The sequence below is a fragment of the Eurytemora carolleeae genome, unplaced genomic scaffold (assembly GCF_000591075.1).
Source record: "Eurytemora carolleeae unplaced genomic scaffold, Eaff_2.0 scaffold568, whole genome shotgun sequence".
Taxonomy (NCBI): domain Eukaryota; kingdom Metazoa; phylum Arthropoda; class Copepoda; order Calanoida; family Temoridae; genus Eurytemora; species Eurytemora carolleeae.
In genome coordinates this window covers 34,243-59,788 of record NW_019396882.1, presented here as the reverse complement: position 1 = coordinate 59,788, position 25,546 = coordinate 34,243, and the positions used below count along the sequence as shown (strand labels likewise).

The following is a 25,546-nucleotide window of genomic DNA, read 5'->3' as shown; positions in this document are numbered from 1 at the left end:
AGATGAATTTAAAGTAAGATAAAAAGATAGAAATCATAAAGATGAATTTAAAGAATGAAAGAAAGATAGAAATTTTAAAGATGAATTTAAAGTAAAATAGAAAGATAGATTTAAAGATGAATTTAAAGAAAGATAGAAATCATAAAGATAAATTTAAAGAAAGATAGAAAGATAGAAATCATAAAGATGAATTTAAAGAAAAATAGAAAGATAGAAATCATAAAGATGAATTTAAAGTAAGATAGAAAGATAGAAATTATAAAGATGAATTTAAAGAAAGAAAGAAAGATAGAAATCATGAAGATGAATGTAAAGAAAGATAGAAAGATAGAAATCATAAAGATGAATTTAAAGAAAGATAGAAAGATAGAAATTATAAAGATGAATTTAAAGAAAGATAGAAAGATAAAAATTTTAAAGATGAATTTAAAGCAAGATAGAAAGATAGAAATCATAAAAATGAATGTAAAGAAAGATAGAAAGATAGAAATCATAAAGATGAATTTAAAGAAAGATAGAAAGATAGAAATTTCCCCCTCCGACAAATCCCCCACCCCCACTTCCTGCTGGGGTTAAACCTTCAACTGAAACTTAATTGTTTTCAAAACAATGACAAAATACATTTAAAGGTTTAAGATGTGGAAACCAGAAAAATAAAATAATTCTTCAATCTCTTTTTCTCCATCATAAATATTTTTCCATATCAAGTTTTATAACTTCAAAACGACTAAACCAATTTTTTTATACTTTGAATGTCTAAAATGTATTAAGAAAGAATATGAACAAGTCATAAAAAACTATCTTTAGGTTACGTACTAACCCCCCCCCCTCATATGACCCTGAGAACAACATATATTTACATAAGCACAAAAGTGTAAACAGAAAAAAACTTTAAAGGTTCTGGGTTTAAAGACTCTGAGAAACTTGGCAGGAATTGGTTTCAAAAACAAGGAGAATTGGAACTCGGAGCTCATCAATCCTAACCCCGCCAGGTTTTTACCCCACCCGGAGAAGTTTGAACCCGTCCTTATTTAGAGCGGCGAGTGAGGGTTTAATTACCAGGGTTTAAACTGATATTATTTGATTGAAAGGTTTTATGATTAAGAATTGGTAATAAATTAAGCCTTGTAAATCTTATATTACGAGTTTAAACCACAATATCGTATTTTTCCTTTCGTCGATTAATTTTTGATTTATTAGACAGTGAGACTTAGAATATATAAAGATCGGTATGCTGTATCTTCATCAGTATACAGTGAGAACATGAAAACTCTGGAATAGGAAGACAGACGACTTTTAGACTCAAGGTAAACCTTTGAATAGTCCACCGAAAATTAGAGACAGCAATTGTGCAGTGTAAACAGACCCATTAAAACTAATCAGTGATTTAATAGGTTACTAGTAAAACTATTAGCTTTGTAACAATATCTAATATACTCAAAGATTGTAATAATGTCGTCTTCATATTCCACAGTTTTCTAGTTTTCACTGAATGATTGTATATATTTAAGATTATTATGGATTTTGCAACAGGGCCCTTTAAACCTTAATCTGAGCATACAAGTTTATGTTGACTTCAGTCCCTTTAAACCTTAATCTGAGCATACAAGTTTATGCTGACTTCAGTCCCTTTAAACCTTAATCTGAGCATACAAGTTTATGCTGACTGCAGTCCCTTTAAACCTTAATCTGAGCATACAAGTTTATGTTGACTTCAGTCCCTTTAAACCTTAATCTGAGCATACAAGTTTATGCTGACTGCAGTCCCTTTAAACCTTAATCTGAGCATACAAGTTTATGTTGACTGCAGTCCCTTTAAACCTTAATCTGAGCATACACAGTCCCTTGGAGCTAAAGTTTTCTTGAAAACATACCTAAGATAATGTAAAAATTAATTTTAATTAATTTTCCATGAATAAATGTTATTTATTTGAGTTTACACAGTACGCCAGCGTACAATCTATATTTACGGCTTTTAAAACAATATTAGGAGATATCTGCATTGAGTTCTCTATCTTCGCTAAACCAGTCAAAGGTTTAAAGGTATACATTTGTGAATATCGAATGCCCATATTTAAATGAAAGGTCACTTAGAATTACGCTAACAGTCCCTTTAAGGTAAAGTTTTTCTCTTAAAAATATACCTAAAAAAGTATAAAATAAAAACCAGAGCCTGAAACTATCTTGATTTTTATTCATTTTCTTTCTTAGAACTCTGGTCTCATTAGAGTTTAATCATAGATTTATAAAAATACAGATAGAACACAGGATGTCGTCCTTTTAAGATTTAGGAGTTTTAGTTCACAATAACCCTAAGGCAGCAGTCCAAATGAATTACGCGCATGCGGCGGTGAATTACAAGACAGAGGGAGAGCAGAAGCCTAACTCCTTTGGACCTCTGCCTCAGGGTTATTGTGAACCAAAAACCCCTAAATCTTGAAAAGACGACATCTAGTGTTCTATCTGTATTGCTAATTAATCTATGAGTTCAACGCACTTTACTACCGCCCGATACAATCTACTTTTCAACACTATAATAAACATAATCGTAAATTTCATGTATTTTTAACTTTCAATGTATATTAACGAAATTTAATCAGCGAATCTCAATTAAAAAGTTACGCACTGGATTCAAAACAGTGGCCGTTAAACGTTTTTCATAAAACTCTTCATTTTTCTGCAGTTTAATCCTAGAAAAAGGATTGAAAAGGAACTGATTTACTTCGTCAAAATAAAGGGAAATTACGTATCCACACCTTTTAGTTAGTTTCATTTTTGTTACATCTACATGAAAAATAAATAAATGCAGTTTAGACCGTTAGATCATTGTTGGAACATTTTCTGTAAAATAGTGAACTACTACTATACACTACTATAGCATTATGCAAGGTACAAAGAAGGGACACTATACATGGAAACGGGAAGTGGACTTTCAAATCTGAACATAAAAAGGGGGTCACTGTACTATAAACCGCCAAATATTTTCCTAACAATCTTAAAAGAAACATTTGAGTCAAACTCTAATTTTTGAATCTCTACATCTTTTAGATATAGAACGTTGACCAGTTCATCTCAGAATTTTTAAATTGAACTATAAAAAGTTCTGCAAGGTTGCAAGGATTTATGGATTAGAAAATTAGATTTTTGGCGATTTTCTTTCAGATATTGCTGGCTGCGTGATAACCAGGATTAAACTCTACCTGTAACATGATCTTAATTGATGTTTAATGTATGATAATGATCAACTAACCGGTAATTAACTAATTATTGATTCATTAATTACCTCGTGGTTCTAATTAACAGCGTATTATAGTAAATACACGTTCAGACCAGGAAAGGAATTGATTCTTTGCCACAAACTCAAATTTGCTAATCCCAATGTCATTGCAACCTAATGGTGTAAATCTTTGATATTTCAAACTTATACTAATTGATCTAATAAAATTCTTAGTATGAAATATCAGAGGTCTACGACTTTGGGTTGCAAAGAAATTGGGATGAACAAATCAGAGTTTGTGGTCACGTTTCTTTAAAAGGGTATCATTTAACGAAACTCCCGATTATACATATATTGAGGGTATTTATATTTTATTTTGATAAATGAAACAAAACACAATTAAGAAAGTATTATGTGGAAATAGCTGAAGTGCCCGGCGTTGCCCGTGGAATTAGAAAAAATTTGTTGGGGTAAAAATCGCATTTTAAAGAAAAAATCAATTTCGAAAAAAAATAATCTATTTTTTAGCCAAGGTTACCCTTGTGTATAAACATTTGGGTTATCTCAAAAAATTTCAGCCGTTTGGTTCAATCGTTTGACCAGCTTTAGTAAGAACACGGGGTTGAAAATATGAAAAGTTGAAGGAATAGAATAGAAAAAAGTACATTCATGGATGTTGAAAAAGGAATGTTTGAAAGTTAGAACAAGGGTTGAAATAGCTGAACAAGTGAAATTGGACGAAAGGAAAAGTTAGTAAAAAGGTATTGAAGAAGAAGGCCAGTGGAAGGAATTGAAGAAGGGAGGCCAGTGGAAGGGATTGAAGAAGGGAGGCCAGTGGAAGGGATTGAAGAAGGGAGGCCAGTGGAAGGGATTGAAGAAGGGAGGCCAGTGGAAGGGATTGAAGAAGGGAGGCCAGTGGAAGGGATTGAAGAAGGGAGGCCAGTGGAAGGGATTGAAGAAGGGAGGCNAGAGACGAAAAAAGGAGAATCCGATCCCGAAGAAGCAAAACTAAATGATAGACTGGAAAAAGAAAATATAGTTTTTTTTTTGGAAGAAAAAACAGAGTAAAGACCAGAATGAGGGGGGTTTTGTAAAGAAGGGGAGGGAAATTGAAATGATGGGAGGGGAAGGGTTGTCGGTAGGTTTCATCTAATATACTGAGGGCTGACAACTATGTCCTGTTTACTAAACTTTGTTGTTTAGAGAGAGAATAGACAGCTGATACAGAGATAGATAGATAGTTGTTTGTGTCTCATAATCTGTGTTAAAGAGTGTCTAGCGTCTAGTCTATAAACATCTGTCTAATTTCTCTTCTTTATTTTGTCTGTCTTTCTGTCATATGTCTGCGACTTCTGTTTATATGAAAAGATTTTTTTTTTAAATCTAGCTTTTTGGACTTTTTAGTCTAGTGGAGTGCATTAGATGGATAACAGACAAAACACCTTTAATAAACCCTAGAGTAGTCTCTAGGGACTTTTTAGGGGTGCATGGGGGGTAAATCTTGGAATTATTTATGCTAAATTAGAGATGTTTAGAGGGAGGGTAAATGTAAAAGGAGGGGAGAGAGAGGAGGAGAATGAATGGGAAAGAGGAAAGGTCAATTGCATGAAGTTAGCAGTAGGAAAGATTTAACAGAAACACACAAGGGGCATGAAAGATAAAGTTTTATGAAAAAAGGTTCAAAATTGATAACAAATTTTTAAAATCGAAGTGAAGTGAGTAGGAAAAGATACTGATAAGGTATAAGGGAAGGGGTCAAAACTCCAAGCAAGGTTTGTTTAGGATAGGGGTTGGGAAGACATCTAGGACGGGGAAGGGGTGGGATGGAATATAGGATTAGAAAGGAGTGAGAAGGTATGATTGGAAAGGGAAGGGAAGGCATATTAGGATGGGAAATGGGTGGGAATGTAGGAATGGAAGAGGTGGGAAGATCGGTTGAGAACATATTTAGGGTTGGGACGGGTTGAGGTATGGATCAAGTGATCCAGGTTCAACTCCAAGGTTTACTCTTACACAGAGATCTTATTTCCAGAACATAGTTTACAGATATATACAAGCAGATTGTAGAACGTAGATATAAATATATCTATATATAGGTATATATGGACTTTGCTTGAATATTTTAAATAAACAGAATGAGAACTCTTTTAATCCTTGTTTAAGGATAAACCGACCCATTCCATGGTTTAATCCAAAGTTTTTACCAATGAAAAATCGTCCATGTGAGGCGAGAATGAGTTTATCTTATTTATTTAAGAGTTCCCATTTCATGCTCAGCAGAAGGAAATTAAATGATTAAAAATCAGCTGTATGAATAAGAATAAGAATAAGAATAAGAATACGAATACGAATACGAATACGAATAAGAATAAGAATAAGAATAAGAATAAGAATAAGAATAAGAATAAGAATAAGAATAAGAATAAGAATAAGAATAAGAATAAGAATAAGAATAAAATCTAAAAAGACCCCCGAAATCAAATCCCCAGACTAACATTTATTAGGAGAGGTAATAAAGATGAAGAGACGAAAAAAGGAGAATCCGATCCCGAAGAAGCAAAACTAAATGATAGACTGGAAAAAGAAAATATAGTTTTTTTTTTGGAAGAAAAAACAGAGTAAAGACCAGAATCGTGATTTGTTTTTATTGATCAGAATCCAAATCTAAAAAAGTCTGATCTAGATTTTGAAATACTTTGAGCCACTGTGCAGAGAGACCTCTGATCCCAAACTTTCATTTCCCGTGCCCTGCTCGAAACCACGATAATCCTGTCCCCCCACCCTTCTCACCCCTTCCTGTGATTAGCTCTGTTATTCTCCCACCACCCACCTATATAATCTAGCACTCAGATATATCCAGTCTGGGAAACTAAATATAGAATTTATTTGAGATAAAAAAATAGGACAAATGAAAAAATATCTTCAGGTGGGACAAAAATGGGACAGATAAAAAATAAGAGTTGAGACGCATAACAAGTTGTATTTAGGAGGAGGAATGATAAAAGTTGTGACGGAGAAAAATATATCTCCAGGGCCACGAAGACGGACAGATAAAAATTATTTTTGAGTGCAGGGACGAATGAAAAGATATCTCCAGGTGTACGAATTATAAGAGTGGGACGGATAAAAAGGCATCTCCAGGAGTAAGAATTATTAGAGTTGGGACGGATAAAAGACATCTCCAGGAGAAAGAATAATAAAAGTTGGGACGGATAAAAAGATAACTCAGGAGCGGAACGAATAACAAAATAGCTTCTGTAGGACGAAACATAAGAGTTAGGATGGATGAAAAAATCTCCTGGGACTAATTATAATAAATAAGACGGATATGATGAAATCTCCAGCTGGGACAAAACATGAGAGTTAAGACGGATGAAAAATCTCCTGGGACTAATTATAAGAAATGGGAAGGATATAAAGATAACACCTGTAGGACGAAACATAAGAGTTAGGATGGATGAAAAATCTCCTGGGACGAATTATAAGAATTAAGACGGAAATGATGATATCTCCAGCTGGGACGAATAATAAAACGTCTCTGGAGAAATCCCGTTAAGTTCCTGTTTGACAGTTCTACAGTTCTACTCAACAGCTGTCTTTATTCTAACTTCACCGGAAGTAGTTTTGTATTGTATTGTTACATGTAGATGCACAATACATGAGATAGTAGAACTGTATTGTACATGTAGATGCACAATACATGAGACAGTAGAACTGTATTGTACAGATAGATGCACATACATGAGACAGTAAAACTGTATTGTACAGGTGGATGCAGAATACATGAGGCAAAAAACTGTATTGTACAGGTAGATGCACAATATATGAGACAGTAGAACTATATGCTACAATACATGAGACAGCAGTACTGTATTGTACATGTCAATGCACAATAAATTAGACAGCAGTACTGTATTGTACATGTCAATGCACAATACATTAAACAGCAGTACTTGGTCCTATAGATATTTTAGTTGAAAAGACAGAGTTTATTTCAATGTAGCCAGGGCATACTAAGTTCTTTTTCTTTTCAAGTGAATAGTGAACTAGAAGAAAAATTCATAACACATGAGACAAAGATCGGATTTTACTAGGAAATACATAAAACATGAAATTATCATTCTAGATACGCAAAAAGTTATATTTAACAATCTTTGAAAAAATCAAAATAAAATTATTTTTAGATTTTAACAAATGTTTTATTTTTATTTTTCATCTAACATTTTAAACAAGTTATGATTTTATTCTTAAAGTTACATAAACCAGAACTAAGATGCCCATGCAGGTGCATTAATAGTATACTGCAAGCAAACTGTTTTCAAAACAAAACTGATATAAAAATGTTTATTGGTATTCTGGCTTGGTGCAGAGCTAAACTTTGATTCTAAGAGTATATAAGATTAAGAGATATTAAAAACTTTAGGTTTCGAAGTATTTTTGAAAATGTAAAATTGACAATGCTTTGAATTAACTTTTATTAAATGTAAAGTAAATGAGAACAAGCAGCAAACTCCAATTAAATAATCCATATATCTTTACAAAATTTATTGTGTAAACCTTTAATATTTTAAACTTTGTCTTTTTTATCTTACATAGTTCATAGTTTTAAATGAAAAAAAGTCGTTAAGTTATAGGATCCGAAAATAGGGATAAGAAAATTAGAGTTTGAGACAAATATGTGCAGTTCCGTTGTGTGAAAAAATACATTCTTGCAAATTATATTCAATTAAACGATAAATTAATATCTTCTCTTTGTACAATTTCTGATTTATATATTTACTCCTAGGTTCGGATTGATATCCATATCCCACCTAACCTAGGTCGGACGCTTTACTCCGAACCCATCAATAAACAAGAAGATTATAATACAACCTCAACCAGACGGGATTCTTTTAATTATTTTATGAGAAAGGGAAACAGAGATATCAGAAGAATAAAACATTAAACAGAGTAAAAAGAAAATATTAACAGGCCAGACGTCGGAACTTAATCTTTTCAGAAAGCATTAATCCGTTTCTTTCACGGGTTGACGGATTAAGTTAATTCCTCTAACAGAAAATCTAACAGCTAATTATATCTAGTGAAGCAGTGAAGCAACGTGCAGGATTAAGCATTAAATCACTTCAAATCAAAAGTTTCCGCTGTAGATACCAGGTTCAGGCGTTGTTATAGATAATCACATTCTCATTCAAAATCTTCGTCCTCAGATTGATAAATGATAAGATCGGTAATTTCTGTAATATGCTGTAGACCCCCTGGAAAGGGGTGTAATTAGAAGAGCATCATGGGAATGTAAATTTCCGGCAATCCGACTTTTTATTGTTGGTAATCTATATTATCTATCTATCTATCTTTCTATTTTATAATCTATTTTTCTCTTTATTTGCTATTAGGTTACATATATCATTTAGAAAATCTCTTATGCTATTATTCATCTGAAAATCTTTCTTTAAAAGGATATCACATTATATAATTTGTTGTTAATGCTAACCCAACCTGTTGACTGTTATTGTAAGGTTTTCGATAATAAAATTCAGCAATGCATTATTAAGACTTAATATTACCCTTTGAGAAAAACTGCATCCCCCCTTCACCGCGGTATTGATTAATGTGATATGTATAAATGTGCTTCTCCATCCACTTTAATGAACTGTGAAGTGCATTTAAAACTACGAGCTGTGGAGTGCATATAAAACTAATTAGAGCTTATGACGGAACTTTATTTCAAACATTGCTCCAGATAAATTAAAATATGTAAGAACTACTTTGAGATCTCTAGACAACTCTGAAAGTTATTCATCAAATTTTTCCACAGCCTCGACTTAAAGTTTATTACATCACCAACTTACTAATACTTTTGAGTAGCCCTAGACATATACATTACAAATTTTTAAAGCGCTTGTTTCTAGTTTAAAAGGAGTAATTGGCAAAATGCGGTTTGATTTTTGCGTGACAGTGTGTACATATTTGATTGTCACATTTGCAAAAAAGTTTTTTTTTTCAACTTCTTAGTGCAAAATTTTTAAAGAAGTTTAGTAATTATTTATCATTTAAAGGGTTTGATTTGAAACCTTCAAAGGCCCTGGAAACACTTTCTTAACGAGGCAATTATGGACGATATTTGTAGACCAGTATTAGAGTGTCATATCTCACTAAGTAATATTGTTTAAACAAAACATCAATAGAGCTTTCAACAATAAACACGTATGGGACTGGGAAAATGCAAAATATAATTGGCCCTAAAAATTTTTTTAGTTTACAATCTAAGGAACTTCAAGTGACCTTCCATGCAAAGATGACAATTCCCGATTCACGACGGTACCATCAAATTCACGATTCACGACGGTACCATCAAATTCACGATTCACAATGGTACCATCAAATTCCCGATTCACGACGGTACAATCAAATTCCCGATTCACGACGGTACAATCAAATTCACGATTCACGACGGTACCATCAAATTCACGATTCACGACAGTACCATCAAATTCACGATTCACAATGGTACCATCAAATTCNAATAATAGAAAAAGCCCCTCCCCCCCCCTCTCCGAATAAATGCCTTTGAAATACAATTTTCCTTGTTTTAATAATGATTTTCTTACAGACATATTTTCACGCATTATTCTTTTCCTTCCCGTAATAAAAGGAAAAAAACAAAAAATTTAAAATCCAATAAGTAATTATTAACATTATATACAAAAAATTTAAAATGAACGATGTGAGATGGACTTTCGCTTTAACCCCTCCCCCCCCCCCATAAAGAGGGGCAAGCTCGATTCAGTACCTTTTAAGTCTGCAAATCACTATTATCGCTATTAGAAAAAATTATTTTTCAACATTAAAAACATGAATACCTCATTCATGAAAGATCTGACAAAACTTGTAACGGTTATAGTGTTGATAATTGAACATCTCACATCCCTTAGTATTACATCTCTTCATAAAAGTCTTGGTATTTCTTAGATGTGATCTTCTATCATAATACTATGTATAATGAATAAGTACTATATTAGGGAAACCTGATACCTCATCTATATTCCTTCTAATAACTATTATCATCATTTTATGCATATCTCCGAATCTTGTAACCAAATAAAGGATTTACATAATCGTTCAATAACGTTGTAAATAAACATATATATGTCCTAGCTACATCGGTCACCTTATTTAACCTGTAACCTATGTTTTAATAGATAGTTAGTTACGTTGAATAGAATCTAGCGTTGAATAGACCTGGCTTAGGAAAAGTACAGTGCGTTTTCTGTAATTAAGATGGATTCTCGAAAAGACTGCATTTTGTGACAATTATACACCTTTATACATTGTACAATTTTAGGTACAGAAGCCTAACAACCTGTCTCTATATATCAATCCCAAATAATTTATCAAGTACAATAGGTGGCAACAGAGAAATGAACCAATTATACACAACGTCACAAGTGTCAAATATAACAAGGAAAAAGAAATTGTCTCACATTAGTTGACATGTTTTCCAAGATTAAATAAAAAGTGTAAAAACAGAAACTAAAGAATACATAAAATTGCACTTATTTTACTGTAAGAAAAGCACTTTATTCTAAAATTATCACAATTATTGATAATAATTTTGTCGGACACAAAAACTGAATTGACACTTGTGACGACAGAATACAACTGTACTGTCTACTGAGAGTGCATACAAATTCTACGTTGCCATCTATTGTACTAGAATCTATTTGATGAATTTGTGAACCTTCAAAACTTATACTTAAGTGCTATTTAATATTATGAAACATTAATTTAGAAGTCTTCGTTGATTTTCTGAAACTTATATCTAGAAGCCCTCTTTCTGCAGCTCTCCACAATGTGTACACATGTTAATTATGATGTATTTATTTTAAAAATTTTAGGATTCTGGACTTGTTGACTGTCCTAAAAGAATTGAGTTTTTGCCACAATCACAATTTTCTAACCCCTTTATCTTTGCAACCTGTTGGTGCAAACCTTTACAATTAACAATGTAGTTTATGTTCCAAAAGATACATGGTGATTAATTATGCCAGGGATATCTCGGAGCCGGGGCCCCTCCTTCTGCAAAACAACTCGTGACTATCTATCTATCTTAACATAACATAACTTGTATGATCACCGGAGGTCCAGAAGTTCTTAATTCCAATATATATGTACTAAAGAGAAATTAAGCTTATGGTGATTTATAACTGGAAATGAATGAAATGTGGTATTCCTTCAATTTTCTACAAATCAATAAATCACTAAACCAATAAAATGTGTTTTATCTCAACCTTCAGTATGATTATTACTAGGAGACACAGATTACACAGATGGGATACAGATAACACAGATTACACAGCGGATACACGGATAGCAATGCTGAGACACGGAAAACACAGCTGGGACACAGATAAGACAGCTGGGACACAGTTCACACAGCTTATAGGACACAAATTTCAACGCTTGAATACGGATTTCACATAAATAGGACATTGTTTACACAGATTACTAAAAAGGGACACAGATTACAAAGCTGGAATCCAGAAACACAAAGCTGGGACAAAAGATGACGTTTTTGCAAATAATTGTTTGTTCAGGGTCAATCAGTACAACTTAAAGATAATCATTATTTAGGGGCATGAGTATACAAAAGTTTTATCGGCCTAAAACAAAGACCAACATATATTTGAATTTATTTGTTGCGAAAATATTTAAAGTTAATTAATTAATGTCTATTTCTCGTAAGTGTTTTTATCTCAGTGAATTTTAAAGTTCAATTTCTTTATCTAATTTAAAGTGAAATTAACACCATTAAAGGGACTGTCTACGTATTTCAAGCCACCCTCCACTTATAGAGTTACATGTCCGATTCACAACGTGAAAACCCGTTGATTGAGATATCTTCATTTTTCTATCTGAAACTTTATTATTTTATATTCTGGTTTCTTTATAAAAGTTACTTGCGAATATATGCTGTAACGAAAATGAAGGATTTTGTCGAAATTGAAAACGTGCGAAGATAGAGAAACGATGAAGTCTGCTTTATCGTTTCTCGGATACATAGATGTTTAAAGGGGTTGTGAATTGGACATGCCGCTTTTTTTAAATAAAGGATCAATCTATAGTCCATTTAAGTTTTTTGTTTTTTATTTTTATTACATGAGTTCCTTTTAATTTGTTAAAATGTTAAAATGCAATTTGAGCTGTAAAGTGCACTTTTCAATTTTTTTTGAAAATAATATTCTTAAGTTATTTAAAAACAAATATTATCTTAAAATCAGACAAAATCTAGAATATCAAGATGTGAAGGGTTCTTAATCTTCCCGCTTTATAACAAGGTAAACCTTACTTTTGAAGCTTGGCGGGGGGGGGGGGGGGGGGGGGGGGGGGGGGTGACGTATAAAAAGTCAAAAACACAGATTTTATAACAAAAGACCAAGATTTTAAATCATTTTTATTAGGATTTCTGTCTGGAATAAGGTCACATAATGATCTATCTATATAATAAAACAAGACATTCGTATATATTGTACCCAATTGCCAACCAAACGGCTGGACCGAATGGGATTAAATTTTGTTTCTTTTTTTCCACGGGCAACGCCGGGCCCTTCATGGCTAGTTATATATTGTATGATTTGACTAAGGAGGAACTGTTTACATCGGAAGCAATCTATGAACATAAGAAAAATGGTTCAAAACTATAAAAAAAACGACCTTTCCTCGTTTCCTCGTTTCGTTTTTGATTTATCAAAACTAACTTACCTTCGCTTTCGCTTTACTAAAAATGATTGTTTAAACAAATATATCCTGAATTTGAGGTTTATGACATCACATTCTAAATATTTTCATGTCGTGGAAAATGATCTACGTGTTTTCTGACTTAATTTTTTTCTGATCAACAGGGTTTCCGACTTCAAGTTCAAACTAAATACCGACTAATCCGTTTTTTTTAATTAAAAACAACAATCCTTTCTAAACCGATCGTTTCGTTTTTCTTTGTGTCCACGTCGTTAAAAAAAAGATCGGATAGTTTTTAGAAACATTTTTATTATGTAGATTCCCTTCTTGCAATGTACAAAGTTAAGTAAGCTACTAATAAAACAACATCAAATATAAATAAGATTGTTTAAATTTCTTCTTCATGTTCCTCTCATATGTGGTACATAAACGTATACTGATTCTGAATTTTATAAAAACTAGGCTTTTAGGGCGCTTCGCGCCCATCTTCTATTTAAACTTTTAATTGTGGCTTTAACTGTGAGCATCTTCTCTTTTTACAGAATAAAGCAAAAACAAAAAAGTTTGCGGATTTTTATAAAAAATTTTCGCGCATTTTCAAAATTTTACAAGAATAAAAAAATTTTAAACACAAATTTTTAAAATTTTGATCATTCATAAACCTTTCCTGGGGTCACATGAGGTCCCACACAAAATTTGGGCCCGATCGGTTCAGCCGCTTTTTCGTTTTTTGGATACAAACAAACAAACGAACACACAGACAGACAAGCCAAATTTATATATAGAAGTTAAAGATATAGATTTTTCTGAATAAATAATAAATGTTTTATTTTCGTAATATGCACGTGTCTCTCGGAGACACTAAAGTCCAAACCAAATAATTTTAAGCGGCTCCGGTCCTTTGTTCTCCCATCGGAGTGTAAACAACTTAAAGCATTGTGAATCCATCCATTTTCAAAAGTTAAACAAAGAATATTTTCACATAAAGAATTAGTGACTTTCGTTAATAATTAATTGTCATTCTTTTCAGAAGTTTAAAAAAACGTCTTATAGGACTGTCCGACGATTTAACCCTCCAATATCGCTTATTAGATCGTAAGAATCTTTCCATTATAAAAATTCATTGTAATAATTCATATGTTATTATTTATATCATTTTTTTCAGGAAATAAAGAGTTTTCTTTGTTATCGGTTTTGATTTGAGGGTTATCCAGTTGTTTATCTGTTCATTATTGAGAATCTTGCTGCTATACGACAACAAATGTTTACAAATATGTAATGTTTACAAATATTTAATGTTTACAAATATGTAATGCTTACAAATATGTAATGTTTACAAATATGTAATGTTTACAAATATGTAATGTTAAACAAATATGTAATGCTTACAAATATGTATTGTTTACAAATATGTAATGTTTATAAATATGTAATGTTTACAAATATGTAATGCTTACAAATACGTAATGTTTACAAATATGTAATGTTTACAAATATGTAATGTTTACAAATATGTATTGTTTACAAATATGTAATGTTTACAAATATGTAATGCTTACAAATATGTATTGTTACGGTGCGTGCACATTAAACATATTAAAAAAGTATTATTTATTTTGCTGACAAGTTAAGTTCTAATTTGAATTTAATTTTGAAATCAATGGAAATTTCACATTTTGTTAGCTATTCAAAATAAAAAATTTAAAAGGTGAAAATTAAACTGTTTGCCAATGTTAATTTCATTGGTTTAAATGTTTATGATAATAATCTAAAAATAAATAAAAAACTTATGCCAGCGCAAAATTTATATTTTTGGGAATATAAATTGGTGAATCGATGAAAAAATAACTTATATTATAAGTTTACATATTTACTTAATTGGTATAAAAATGAATTTTTGCGTATTACTATTCACACTGATATAGAGTGTACGATATATCTTTTAATGCATTTCCGTGGGAAGAAAGCAAAGCATGAGAAACTTGGCAACCTGGCTTAGTGGTTAGCCATGGGCTTAGGAAACCAGAGATCTTAGCATAGTGGTTAGCCATGGACCTAGGAAACCAGGGATCCTAGCTTAGTGGTTAGCCATGGACTTAGGAAACCAGGGATCTTAGCTTAGTGGTTAGCCATGGACTTAAGAAACCAGGGATCTTAGCTTTGTGGTTAGCCATGAACTTAGGAAACCAGGGATCCTAGCTTAGTGGTTAGCCATGAACTTAAGAAACCAGGGATCCTTGCCTAGTGGTTAGCCATGAACTTAGGAAACCAGGGATCCTAGCTTAGTGGTTAGCAATGGACTTAGGAAACCAGGGATCCTAGCTTAGTGGTCAGCCATGAACTTAGGAAACCAGGGATCCTAGCTTAGTGGTTAGCCATGAACTTAGGAAACCAGGGATCCTAGCTTAGTGGTTAGCCATGAACTTAGGAAACCAGGGATCCTAGCTTAGTGGTTAGCAATGGGCTTATGAAACCAGGGATCTTATCTTAGTGGTTAGCCATGAACTTAGGAAACCAGGGATCCTAGCTTAGTGGTTAGCAATGGACTTAAGAAACCAGGGATCTTAGCTTAGTGGTTAGCAATGGACTTAAGAAACCAGGGATCTTAGCTTAGTGGTTAGCCATGGACTTAAGAAACCAGGGATCTTATCTTAGTGGTTAGCCATAAACTTAGGAAACCAGGGATCTTAGCTTACTGGTCAGCAATGGACTTAGGAAACCAGGGATCCTGGATCAGTGGTTAGCCATGGACTTAGGAAACCAGGGATCTTAGCTTAGTGGTTAGCAATGGGCTTAGGAAACCAGGGATCACAGTTTAGTGGTTAGTCATGGACTTAGGAAACCAAGGATCTTGGCTTACTGGGTAGCCATGGAATTGGGAACCCAGGGATCCTAGCTTAGTGGTTAGCCATGGACTTTGGAAACCAGGGATCCTAGCTTAGTGGATAGCAATGGATTTAGGAAACCAAGGATCCTGGCTTACTGGGTAGCCGTGGTCTTGGGAACCCAGGGATCCTGGCTCAGTGGTTACCCATGGCTTAGAAAACTAGGGAAATTAGTACATTGGTATTCTATGAACTCAGGAAACCGGGAAAAATGGCGCCCGGCTAATAATAGAATTATCAAATAATAGAAAGACAATATTTTAAATTCTAAAATGAAGGAAAATACGAAAAAGTTAAAATCTAAAATACCTGTGAGCAATTATATAAATTAATTACATCATATTGTTGAAGAGGATAAGAGGATATAATATTAAAGGATTACAAGGGGGGGGAGGAGGTAAAAAAGGGGGAGGGGATGAAAGAAACCGGAAACTAAAAATCTGGTAATAATAGATCATCTTGCCCTGCCCCTCCCTCCTCCGTTCCCCTTCCATCACAGTCACACTCCCCCCCCCCCCTGGGCACAGGACTATACAGGGGGGGGGGGGAGTCCACTTCTCGTTCTGTGTTAGGATAGGATAGAGTTACAAGGCTCAAAGGATTAACATGTCTTTGATAGATAGATAGATAGATAGATAGATAGATAGATAGATAGATAGATAGATAGATAGATAGATAGATAGATAGATAGATAGATAGATAGATATACAGATATATAGATAGAAAAATAGACAGCTAAATAGATTAGTCTATAAAGAACTTTTATGATAAATCTATATATTATAAAACAGGACATTCAAATATATGTTCCTTCTGACCGGCCAAACGGCTAGACCGAATGGGCTAAAATTCATGGGTAGTCGGGGGGTTGACACAGTCTAAAAAGAAATTTAAAAAAAAATTTCCAATTTTTTTCCACGGGCAACGCCGGGTTCTTCACCTTTTAATTATAGAAAAAAATACCTTACAATTGTAATTTCAATTGACCTGGCCATTTGTAAAGGGCCTTTCCTGCAGCCACAACGGTATTATTTAAACCATGTCTGATCTATAATGTTGATAATATTGTCTGTTTTCCAACTTGAAAAGTGTTAAATTTACAAAATGTTCTCCATAGTTTCTGGAGCAAGTCACCTTTATAACGACACAATAACTGAACAAAACCAATTTTTCAAAGATAAATCACATGCACAGTGGACTAGAGTCAATTCAAATTCGAACCGGACTAACCTTTGTGCTGGCCTTTGTGACACGTACCAGATCGACCCTATCCTATGCAGGCTCGGTTTTAACTTTGATGGGGCGCGGACAGACTTTTTACAGTACCCGGCCTATCATAGGCGTATTTTACCTACCCCACTAGCTTAGTTCAGTGTGCATAAGACCAATTTCGTTGCAAATTTGCTACAAATATATGCGAGATCAAGGATATCAAGCTCAATCATTCTAAATCAGCTGCAAAGCGTTGAATGGAATTGTTGTAAATAGGACATGCCACTTTGTAAATGGAAGGTCATATGAAATCAGTCTCTTTAATATGTTTTTTGAACTGAACAAGTACAAAATGTTTAATTACCTTTTTTCAGAAGCTCAATGTTGGGCTCTCCTACACCCCAAAGTGTAAAAAATATTAGAACAACTAACATCTTCAACATTTTTTATTGGCTATTTGTTTATTTTAATGATAGATGAATATCAACAATATCAATCACATTTTTATTGAACATATCCTTAAAATGTATTTTTTGTCAAAAATTTACTTTTTCACTGTTCTTTTACAGCAAATATTTTTGTGAAATTCCATTCTTATACCATTTCACATCACAAATCGAAGGAAATCACTGACTAACATCTACAAGTAACAAAATCACAAAATCCACCAATGATTAGAATTGTAAAAATGCGGTAAAATAGACTGTGTCTTGTGTATACAATGTACAGTGTACATGTAGACTATAACTACTAGTAGACAATAAAAGCTTTGCGTAAATATACATTATATCCAGTGCATTATAAAAGATAAGAATTTCTCAAAGGGAGTGTTCGTGAAAAATGAAATGGGGTATTGTCTAAATTAGAGTTTAATTCAAAATCAATTGCTACAAATTTTACTTTGGGCACAAATTTCCAGCATTTCTAGTTGAATCTATATTGTAAGATAAAATAATATTGATATTTTGGGTTTTCAATGCCGTAAGCATTTTTTTTTCATCATAAAAGAAAAGAAAGTTTTTATTTTTTTATTTTGTTTATATTTGACCTTCTTAAAAAAGATTGATTTGTTACGCACGTGCGTAAATTCTTGAAAATTTACTCGAGTAATTGTCTCAAAAGCAGGATATGTTCCAAAATGCAACATGGGCTGAAAAGCGGCAATTGTTTCAAAATAGAGATATGTCGAAAGTGAAATCAAGTATCATCAAAAACTAATTCTAATACCTTATTATTAGTTTCAAGTTGACATTTCTTGTTTCAATATATAGTTTTACTTATCCATCTAAATACGTAGCTTGTCTGTCTGTCTGTCTATTAAGTATCCAATAAACGTCATAACAGCTGAACTGATTAGGCCCAAATTTTGTGTGGGAACTCACATGACCCCAGGGAAGGTTTATGTAACATCAAAATTGGAAAAGCAATTCCTAAAAAATAGTTGACATTTTTTTGAAAATGCGACAATTCGAAAAGAGAAATCCGCCAAAATTTAAAAGACTTTCAGAGCAACGGTTATAAGCTAAAATAATTTACAGGAAAGGGGGCGCGAAGCCCCCTAAAAGCCTTGTTTTTAATATATGAATGGTGTAGTTTTGTTCAACTCGGCTTGGATTTAAAAATAAATACGCTGTTAAGTATTAGTTTGAACTAACTTCCCCCGAATGGTATTACTGCAAATAATTTTAAATTGATCCTTTCATTTTTACTATTGCATATTGCAAAAAAACTAGTAGCAATCCATTCCGGATTGAATTCTGATTTAGCCAATTCTTTATATGTTTGACGAACACTCCCTTTAAATACTATAAGTATAAAGTCGACATAATAAAATTGTACTTTTACCAAACCCCCCTACCTACCTCCCCCCCCCCCCCAAGTCATTTATTGAATTAAGAATTATTATAAATTATTATAAATTTTACGTCGTAAATACACACCGGTTTTACTTAATGCCCACATTATACTTCTTTCTATTTTTATCCAAAAAAATGAGAAAAACAAAAGAGCAGATAATCTTTTTACAGATTTAATATTCAGTATAACCGTTAAAAACAGAGTTTTAATCTTTACTTAAGATTATAATATATGTTTTACTTAGTTCTGTAAATAAACAAAGCTCTAAAGATACGGCAAGGGAGTGTTCCCGAAATTTCATGTAAATCTTCAATATCATTTTTAATTCATATATTATGTGTCAATATAAACAGTTTATTCAATGTTTTGCCAGCCGTGTAAAATCTCACCGAAAAAGCACTTGCCGATGTTTATTTTCGTTAAAAATTAAGTATCAATATTCTTTGTTTAATGATTTGCAAGGAAGACAACTTTAGAGAGTAATTATTATTAGAGGAGATTATATATAGATATTTGAAAATATCCTCTGAAATAAAACATAAAAATAAATAAGGAAATTTTAACCTTCTTTTTGGTTTGTTTTTATTATTGAAAAACAAATTTAATATAAAAATGAAAAAATCTCTATGAAACGTGTTTTAATGTTTTAGTACGAAGATTTTTAATCTCTTTTTACACACAAAAAATATTATGTACAATGATAACCAGAAAACAATGGAATTGGAAGACTACATTATAGAAATACTTTAGTGCGATTAATGTTTTAATTAAAGTGCACTTAATGTTGTTATACAAAGAAAATAGATTTACTACTAAGTTATTAAATCACTTATTAAGTGAAATAGGTATTGTTTACACTACACAATCGCTATGCCTCATGTCCGTTGGACTATTTAAAGTCATTTGAGTATAAAAGTCGGTTTCACATTTCAGAGTTTTTTGATTATTACTGTATACAAAACAAAATTCTTTAAAAATTCTTTTTTGAATAGCATGGACAATATTTACATATATATATTTGTCCTGGGATTATGGACAAGGTTTACTAAACTTCAAACAGTCAGGATAAATACTAAAATGTGCTTCCTTACATACAGCTTTAGGGTATTGAACTTTCAGATTCACACTGGTACCATAGTTCATATTATACAGTTTCTGAATATCCAGCCATCTATGTTCATGCAAATGAATATTTCTATTCTTATAAATTTATTATTCAGGGTTTCCCGAAAAACATGGAAGAGCGGCGAAGTCGAGATTGTCTTTGTCAAGAAGTAGCTGGAGGCTACTGGAGGTGTGGCTAGCTGGAAGGTACTGGAGGAGTGGCTAGCTGGAGGCTACTGGAGATGTGGCTAGCTGGAGGTCACTGGAAGTGTAAGCAAGTATGAGTTTACTGGAAGTGTGGCTAGCTGGAGGGTACTAGACGTGTGGCTTACTGTNCCAAAATAAACCCTTAGTACTCGAAAAACTTATCATTTTCCGCACGAAAATTCTTATATAAGCCCCTGACGGTAACCTTTACCTTTCCCGTCCAATAATGTTGAAGATTTCAGGACTTTTAGAGAATATTTTTCATCCTAAACGTGCTTTTTAAAAGAAACTAACATAATATTTGATAACTGGAGTTTAAATGTTGATTTCTTTCATTACAATGAAGACGACTTATCTATGAAGACGACTTATCTAACTAAGTTTTGGTTTATAACAAGCTTTTTACAAATTACATGTAAGCAAAGAGAAGCTGTTAATTGACAGCTTCTCTTTACTACCATGTTTATTTGTATTGTATCGCTGTTTGAAAGCTTGGTAGAAATCAAAATTAAAATCAAAAGTCGTCTGCATTGTATTGATATATATGACGAAGACTGTGTGTCATCTTTGTATAAATGGAGGGTGGCTTTTAAACCATGTCTACACTCCCTTTAATCATGAATGAAAAATGTTTATATAATATATAAACCTTCAAAAATAGAGGTTGTAGGAATATTTCCCCCCAATTCTAAAAAAATATAAAAAATATAAATCAAAGGAAAAGGAAAGGATAGGAAAAGGAAAGAAAAGGAAAAGGAAAGGAAAAGGAAAGGAAAAAGAAAGGAAAAGGAAAGAAAAAGGAAAGAAAAAGGAAATGAAAAGGAAAGGAAAAGGAAAGGAAAGGAAAAGGAAAGGAAAAGGAAAAGGAAAAGGAAAGGAAAAGGAAAGGAAAAAGAAAGGAAAAGGAAAGGAAAAGGAAAGGAAAAAGAAAGGAAAAGGAAAGGAAAAGGAAAGGAAAAGGAAAGGAGAAGGAAAGGAAAAGGAAAGGAAAAGGAAAGGAAAAGGAAAGGAAAGGAAAAGGAAAAAACTAAGCAATTCTCTTACCTGGGTTACAACTAATCCGTCAAATCTTGTACTGTATTTTTGGAATCTAAAAAACATTACTTTTTTAATATGGGACATGGAATATTCGTCAATCGTCAATCGTAAAAAACACATGAATAAAATGCTTGATTTCGAAATCATATTAATTTAACGTTTAAAAACAAAATTAAACTATATAAAAAGTTCCCTTCAGCCGGAAACTTAAATTTTTTGTCAAAATCATTTAAAATGGTTGATGTATTTCAAGAATTTTAGGTCGTCATTAAAAACTCATCCTTTGAGGGTAACCCTGTGCTGTGTTTAAAACTTGACAAAAACAATAAATTAAAATATTCTTCAACTTAACTTTTTGAAACAACAGTCAAGAGGTCGTCGTTATAATTTATTTGTTCTTACTTGGGAAAGTCAGCTAAAGTAGTTTAACTACTCTTACCTAGTTCTACAACCAAGAAATTCTCATTTCTTTATAAAAAGCTGGTTTGTTGATAGACAGTATTGGTATCTAACATTTTTTACCTTTCTGTATGCTTATCCATTCCGTTTGTGTGTTTGCCATTTTGAAAACCGGTTTTTATATCAATGTGGTCGTCTTCTAGAGGGTTCTGTAGTAAACCAATTTGGCCAACCAAACTCTCTAGTCTAAAACATTAAAACTTAACATTTTGAAACTTTTTTAGTAATATTAATAAACATAAAAAGTCAGGATTTTATGCTTCTAAAAATAAAAATAAAATTTTGATTAAATTTTCTTAGAAAATTTCAAAAAATGTCCAAAATTACCATGAAAAACTGGGCTCTTCATGGCAAAGATTCCGTGAAATAATATTCTAATATTTTTGAATATAATTGACCTGTAATAATGAAAAGATTTAATTGAAGCTTCTGTTTCTGGCTGAATTTCAACAGTGTACTCCAACACTTTATTTCCTGGAAATATCAATTTGGATTTTTTATTTCATTAAAAAAAGGAATTTTTTATTAAATTGTTTTCAATAAAGAGAGAGAAAAGAAAAAACTGTGGAGGACCAGTTTATTCATATATATTTATCATATTTATCCCTGTTTATGTTTACGTGGAAGTTGACCAGTTCCTGTCAACTTCCTCTTTGTACTTTACTATACACATTGTACGCAAATATATATTTAGACATCCAGTGTTCTCTCTCTTGAGTAGATCTAGTTTCCAACCTTTACAGTGGTAACCCCGACGTTGAAATTTTCACGCAGCCACTATTCACCTACAAACCTGAAATTATACCCATCACCGTCCCTGTATTTTTCATACGGAGCTATATAGTAGGGTCCCTGTTTGGTTCGACTTTATTTATTTCAGTTCTCCTGGTTTCTCGCTGCCCAGCAGTTTGTTTTCAGCCTGGAGACTGAGGGTCAATTCATTACCAAGGGAATAACAGCCAGTATTACAAAGTACTACTATGTTATTCAGGCTTTCTCTCAGGAAATGTCTAGACAATTTTACGATCTCTTGAGGACCCCCCCCCCTGGCACCCCTTATGAAACACTTAAAACTCGAGTCCTTAAACATTATTCAATGACGGACTATCAGAGGTTTGAGTCCATCATGGCACTCCCATTCTCTCCTGATGAGCGTCCCTCTAACCTGATGAACAACATGCTTTCTTTAATGCCAGATGGTTACACCCCTGATTTTATTTTTAAAAGTCTTTTCCTGCGTCGCCTTCCTCACGAAATTAGGGTTTTCCTACTGAAGAGCATGGACAAGGACCCTCGAGAAGTAGCCAACGAAGCTGATGAGCTATGGCAGGACAGGACAGGAGCGGTGAACAGCTGCACCAACCTCGAGGATGATGTCAGGATGGAGGATGTGAACGTCCTAGGAACCAACACTCAAACCCTCAGCGACGACATGTGCTTGGCAGGCAGCAACAAAGACGACAGTCAGACAACTCTCAGATGAATCCCTCTTCATTCAACACTCACACACAAGGGGAGCTTTGTTTCTATCATGATAAATACGGAAACAAAGCTCAGAAGTGCAGGTCTCCATGTTTGTTTCCGGGAAACGGGATGTCCGGCAGGAGAAACTGAATGCTCTACCTGCCGGGAACCTTATTTACCTTCAAGATGATCTAACCTCCAGAAGATTCCTGGTGGACTCTGGAGCCTCCGTCTCTATTTTCCCTCACCATGGGCCCCCGCCAAAATTCCCCAAGCTACGCCTCCAGACAGCTGATGGTTCCCATGTATCGTGTAATGGAGAAAGATTAATCCCACTAAGATTTGGCTCCACCTCTTATGAATGGAGTTTCCAACTAGCTCCAGTCACTGTTCCTATTCTGGGAGCTGATTTTCTTCGCCACTTCCGCCTTTTAGTCGACATGGCTGGCCAGAGAGTTTTAGATGCCTCCACCCTTCTCACCATTGGATCCAATTTCTGTAAAATTTACTTACCCAACTTCTTCTTGGCGTAGTCTGCAAAATGGCAGTCACTCCATGATACGTTAATAGATGTCGTCTTCTCATCCCCACTGCCTGACAATAATATGAAATTCAATGAAATAAAATAAAATTTCCAAAATACATGGTTTGTCTTTAAATTCTCTTGTTTAGATAATCCTGTAAAAAAATAATAATAAACTTTGGCTCTTCTTTGAAAAAAAATATTATAGGAAGTGTGTGATAATCTGTATATTAACCAGATAATCTGTTTCTTACCCAGATAATCTGTTTATTACCTAGATAGTCTGTTTATTACCCAGATTAACTGTTCTTTCCCAGATAACATGCTACTTTCCCAGATATTATGTTCTTTCCCAGAAAATATGTTACTTACCCAGTTATAATATGTTAATTACCCAGATAACCTGTTTCTTACCCAGATAACCTGTTTCATACCCAGATAATATGTTTTTACGTAAGTAATCTGTTTTTTTTTACCCAGATAATTTGTTTCTTACCGGACCCAGATATAATCTGCTTCTTACCCAAATAATCAGGTTTTGTAATCTGTTTCTTACCCAACTAATCTGCTTGGTATCCAGATAATCTGTTTCTTACCCAACTAATCTGCTTTATATCCAGATAATCTGTTTCTTATCCAGATAATCTTTTTATTACCCAGATAATCTGTTTATTAACCAGAAAATCTGTTTCTTAACCAGATAGTCTGTTTCTTGACCAGATAATCTGTTTCTTATCCAGATAATCTCTTTATTAACCAGATAATCTGTTTTTACCCAGATAATCTGTTTTTTCACCCAGATAATCTGTTTCTTATCCAGATAATCTGTTTATTAGACAGATAATCTGTTTATTAGACAGATAATCTGCTTATTAGACAGATACTCTATTTATTAGACAGATAATCTATTTCTCACCCAGATAATCTGTTTGTTCTAGTATCTGGATACTGGTCGGGTCCCACATCTTCTGGAACTGTCGGTCAAACAGGCAGAGTATCCTTCATAATTAGGTATATACAGTAAGACCCATAAAATATTGGAATAGGAAGACGACATTTAAACTACGTTGGTAGGCAATTGTATCAATACAATGAAGACAAATTTATTATTAAAGTTGTAATTGTTAACAAGCGTTTTTCGAATATAAATTATAAGGAAATAAAATCGCAGCTTTTTCAATTGACAGCTTCTTTTTGTTTCCATGTTTTTGTGTATTCATGGTGTTAAAATGCTTGATTTAAATCAAAATTGAAATCGAAAGTCGTCTTCATTATATTGATAAAATCGCCTACCACCGTATAAGAGAAATGGGAATGTACAAACTACTTTAAAGCTGAGTTGTGTCTCTCCTAGTGAACAATTTTTAGTGAACGTTTAGCTTGAAAAGTGTTACTTCTAACAATTTCCTCCTTTGTTTCATGAAAGCATTTCAAAAAAAGAAACATTGAAAGCTTATTCATTCGTGACCAAACAAAGCTCTGAAGGGTACTGTTTTGAATCGGATTTGCCACTCTATAAATGGACGTCACTCTATATAAATTCTTTTCATGATGAAGTTTAATTTTTTATTAGAATAAATTCGGCCAATTATATACTAACCTAAGAGACTGAACAATACCACTAGATTCTGCCAATAAATCCATAAGAAGACTGAAATCTCGACTTTTCTTGTCAAAATACATCTCCAGCCTAGATTGCAGAATATGTTAATTTATTTATCAGGAAAGTTTAAAATTTGTCAAAGAAAAATGCGAAAATATATTATTATTGTACAGCAGAAATGTGAATGTTTGTGTCATGTTTAAAAATCGTCTAAATTATGTGTTTAAAGTTCGGAAACGTCC

General features: G+C 33.1%; 2 protein-coding genes across 6 annotated transcripts in view; both read right to left on the bottom strand.

Moving 5' to 3' along the window:
- The window catches only part of LOC111709702 (epidermal growth factor receptor), a 61,473-nt gene extending 43,943 nt beyond the window's left edge, over window positions 1-17,530 (bottom strand). The window contains exon 1 of the mRNA XM_023483572.1: window positions 17,414-17,530. Within this exon, the coding sequence (XP_023339340.1) occupies window positions 17,414-17,492 (79 nt within the window). The 5' untranslated portion in view covers window positions 17,493-17,530. The remainder of the gene's footprint in view (window positions 1-17,413) is intronic.
- Window positions 17,531-20,396: 2,866 nt separating this feature from the next.
- Window positions 20,397-25,546, bottom strand: part of LOC111709704 (uncharacterized) — a 34,111-nt gene continuing 28,961 nt past the window's right edge. For all 5 annotated transcript variants that reach the window (XM_023483576.1, XM_023483578.1, XM_023483577.1 and 2 more), the window contains 7 exons: window positions 25,302-25,391; window positions 24,618-24,700; window positions 23,692-23,772; window positions 22,113-22,188; window positions 21,778-21,900; window positions 21,262-21,307; window positions 20,397-20,483 (listed from right to left, as the gene is read on the bottom strand). In XM_023483576.1, coding sequence (XP_023339344.1) covers window positions 20,400-20,483; window positions 21,262-21,307; window positions 21,778-21,900; window positions 22,113-22,188; window positions 23,692-23,772; window positions 24,618-24,700; window positions 25,302-25,391 — 583 coding nt within the window. In that variant the 3' untranslated portion in view covers window positions 20,397-20,399. The remainder of the gene's footprint in view (window positions 20,484-21,261; window positions 21,308-21,777; window positions 21,901-22,112; window positions 22,189-23,691; window positions 23,773-24,617; window positions 24,701-25,301; window positions 25,392-25,546) is intronic.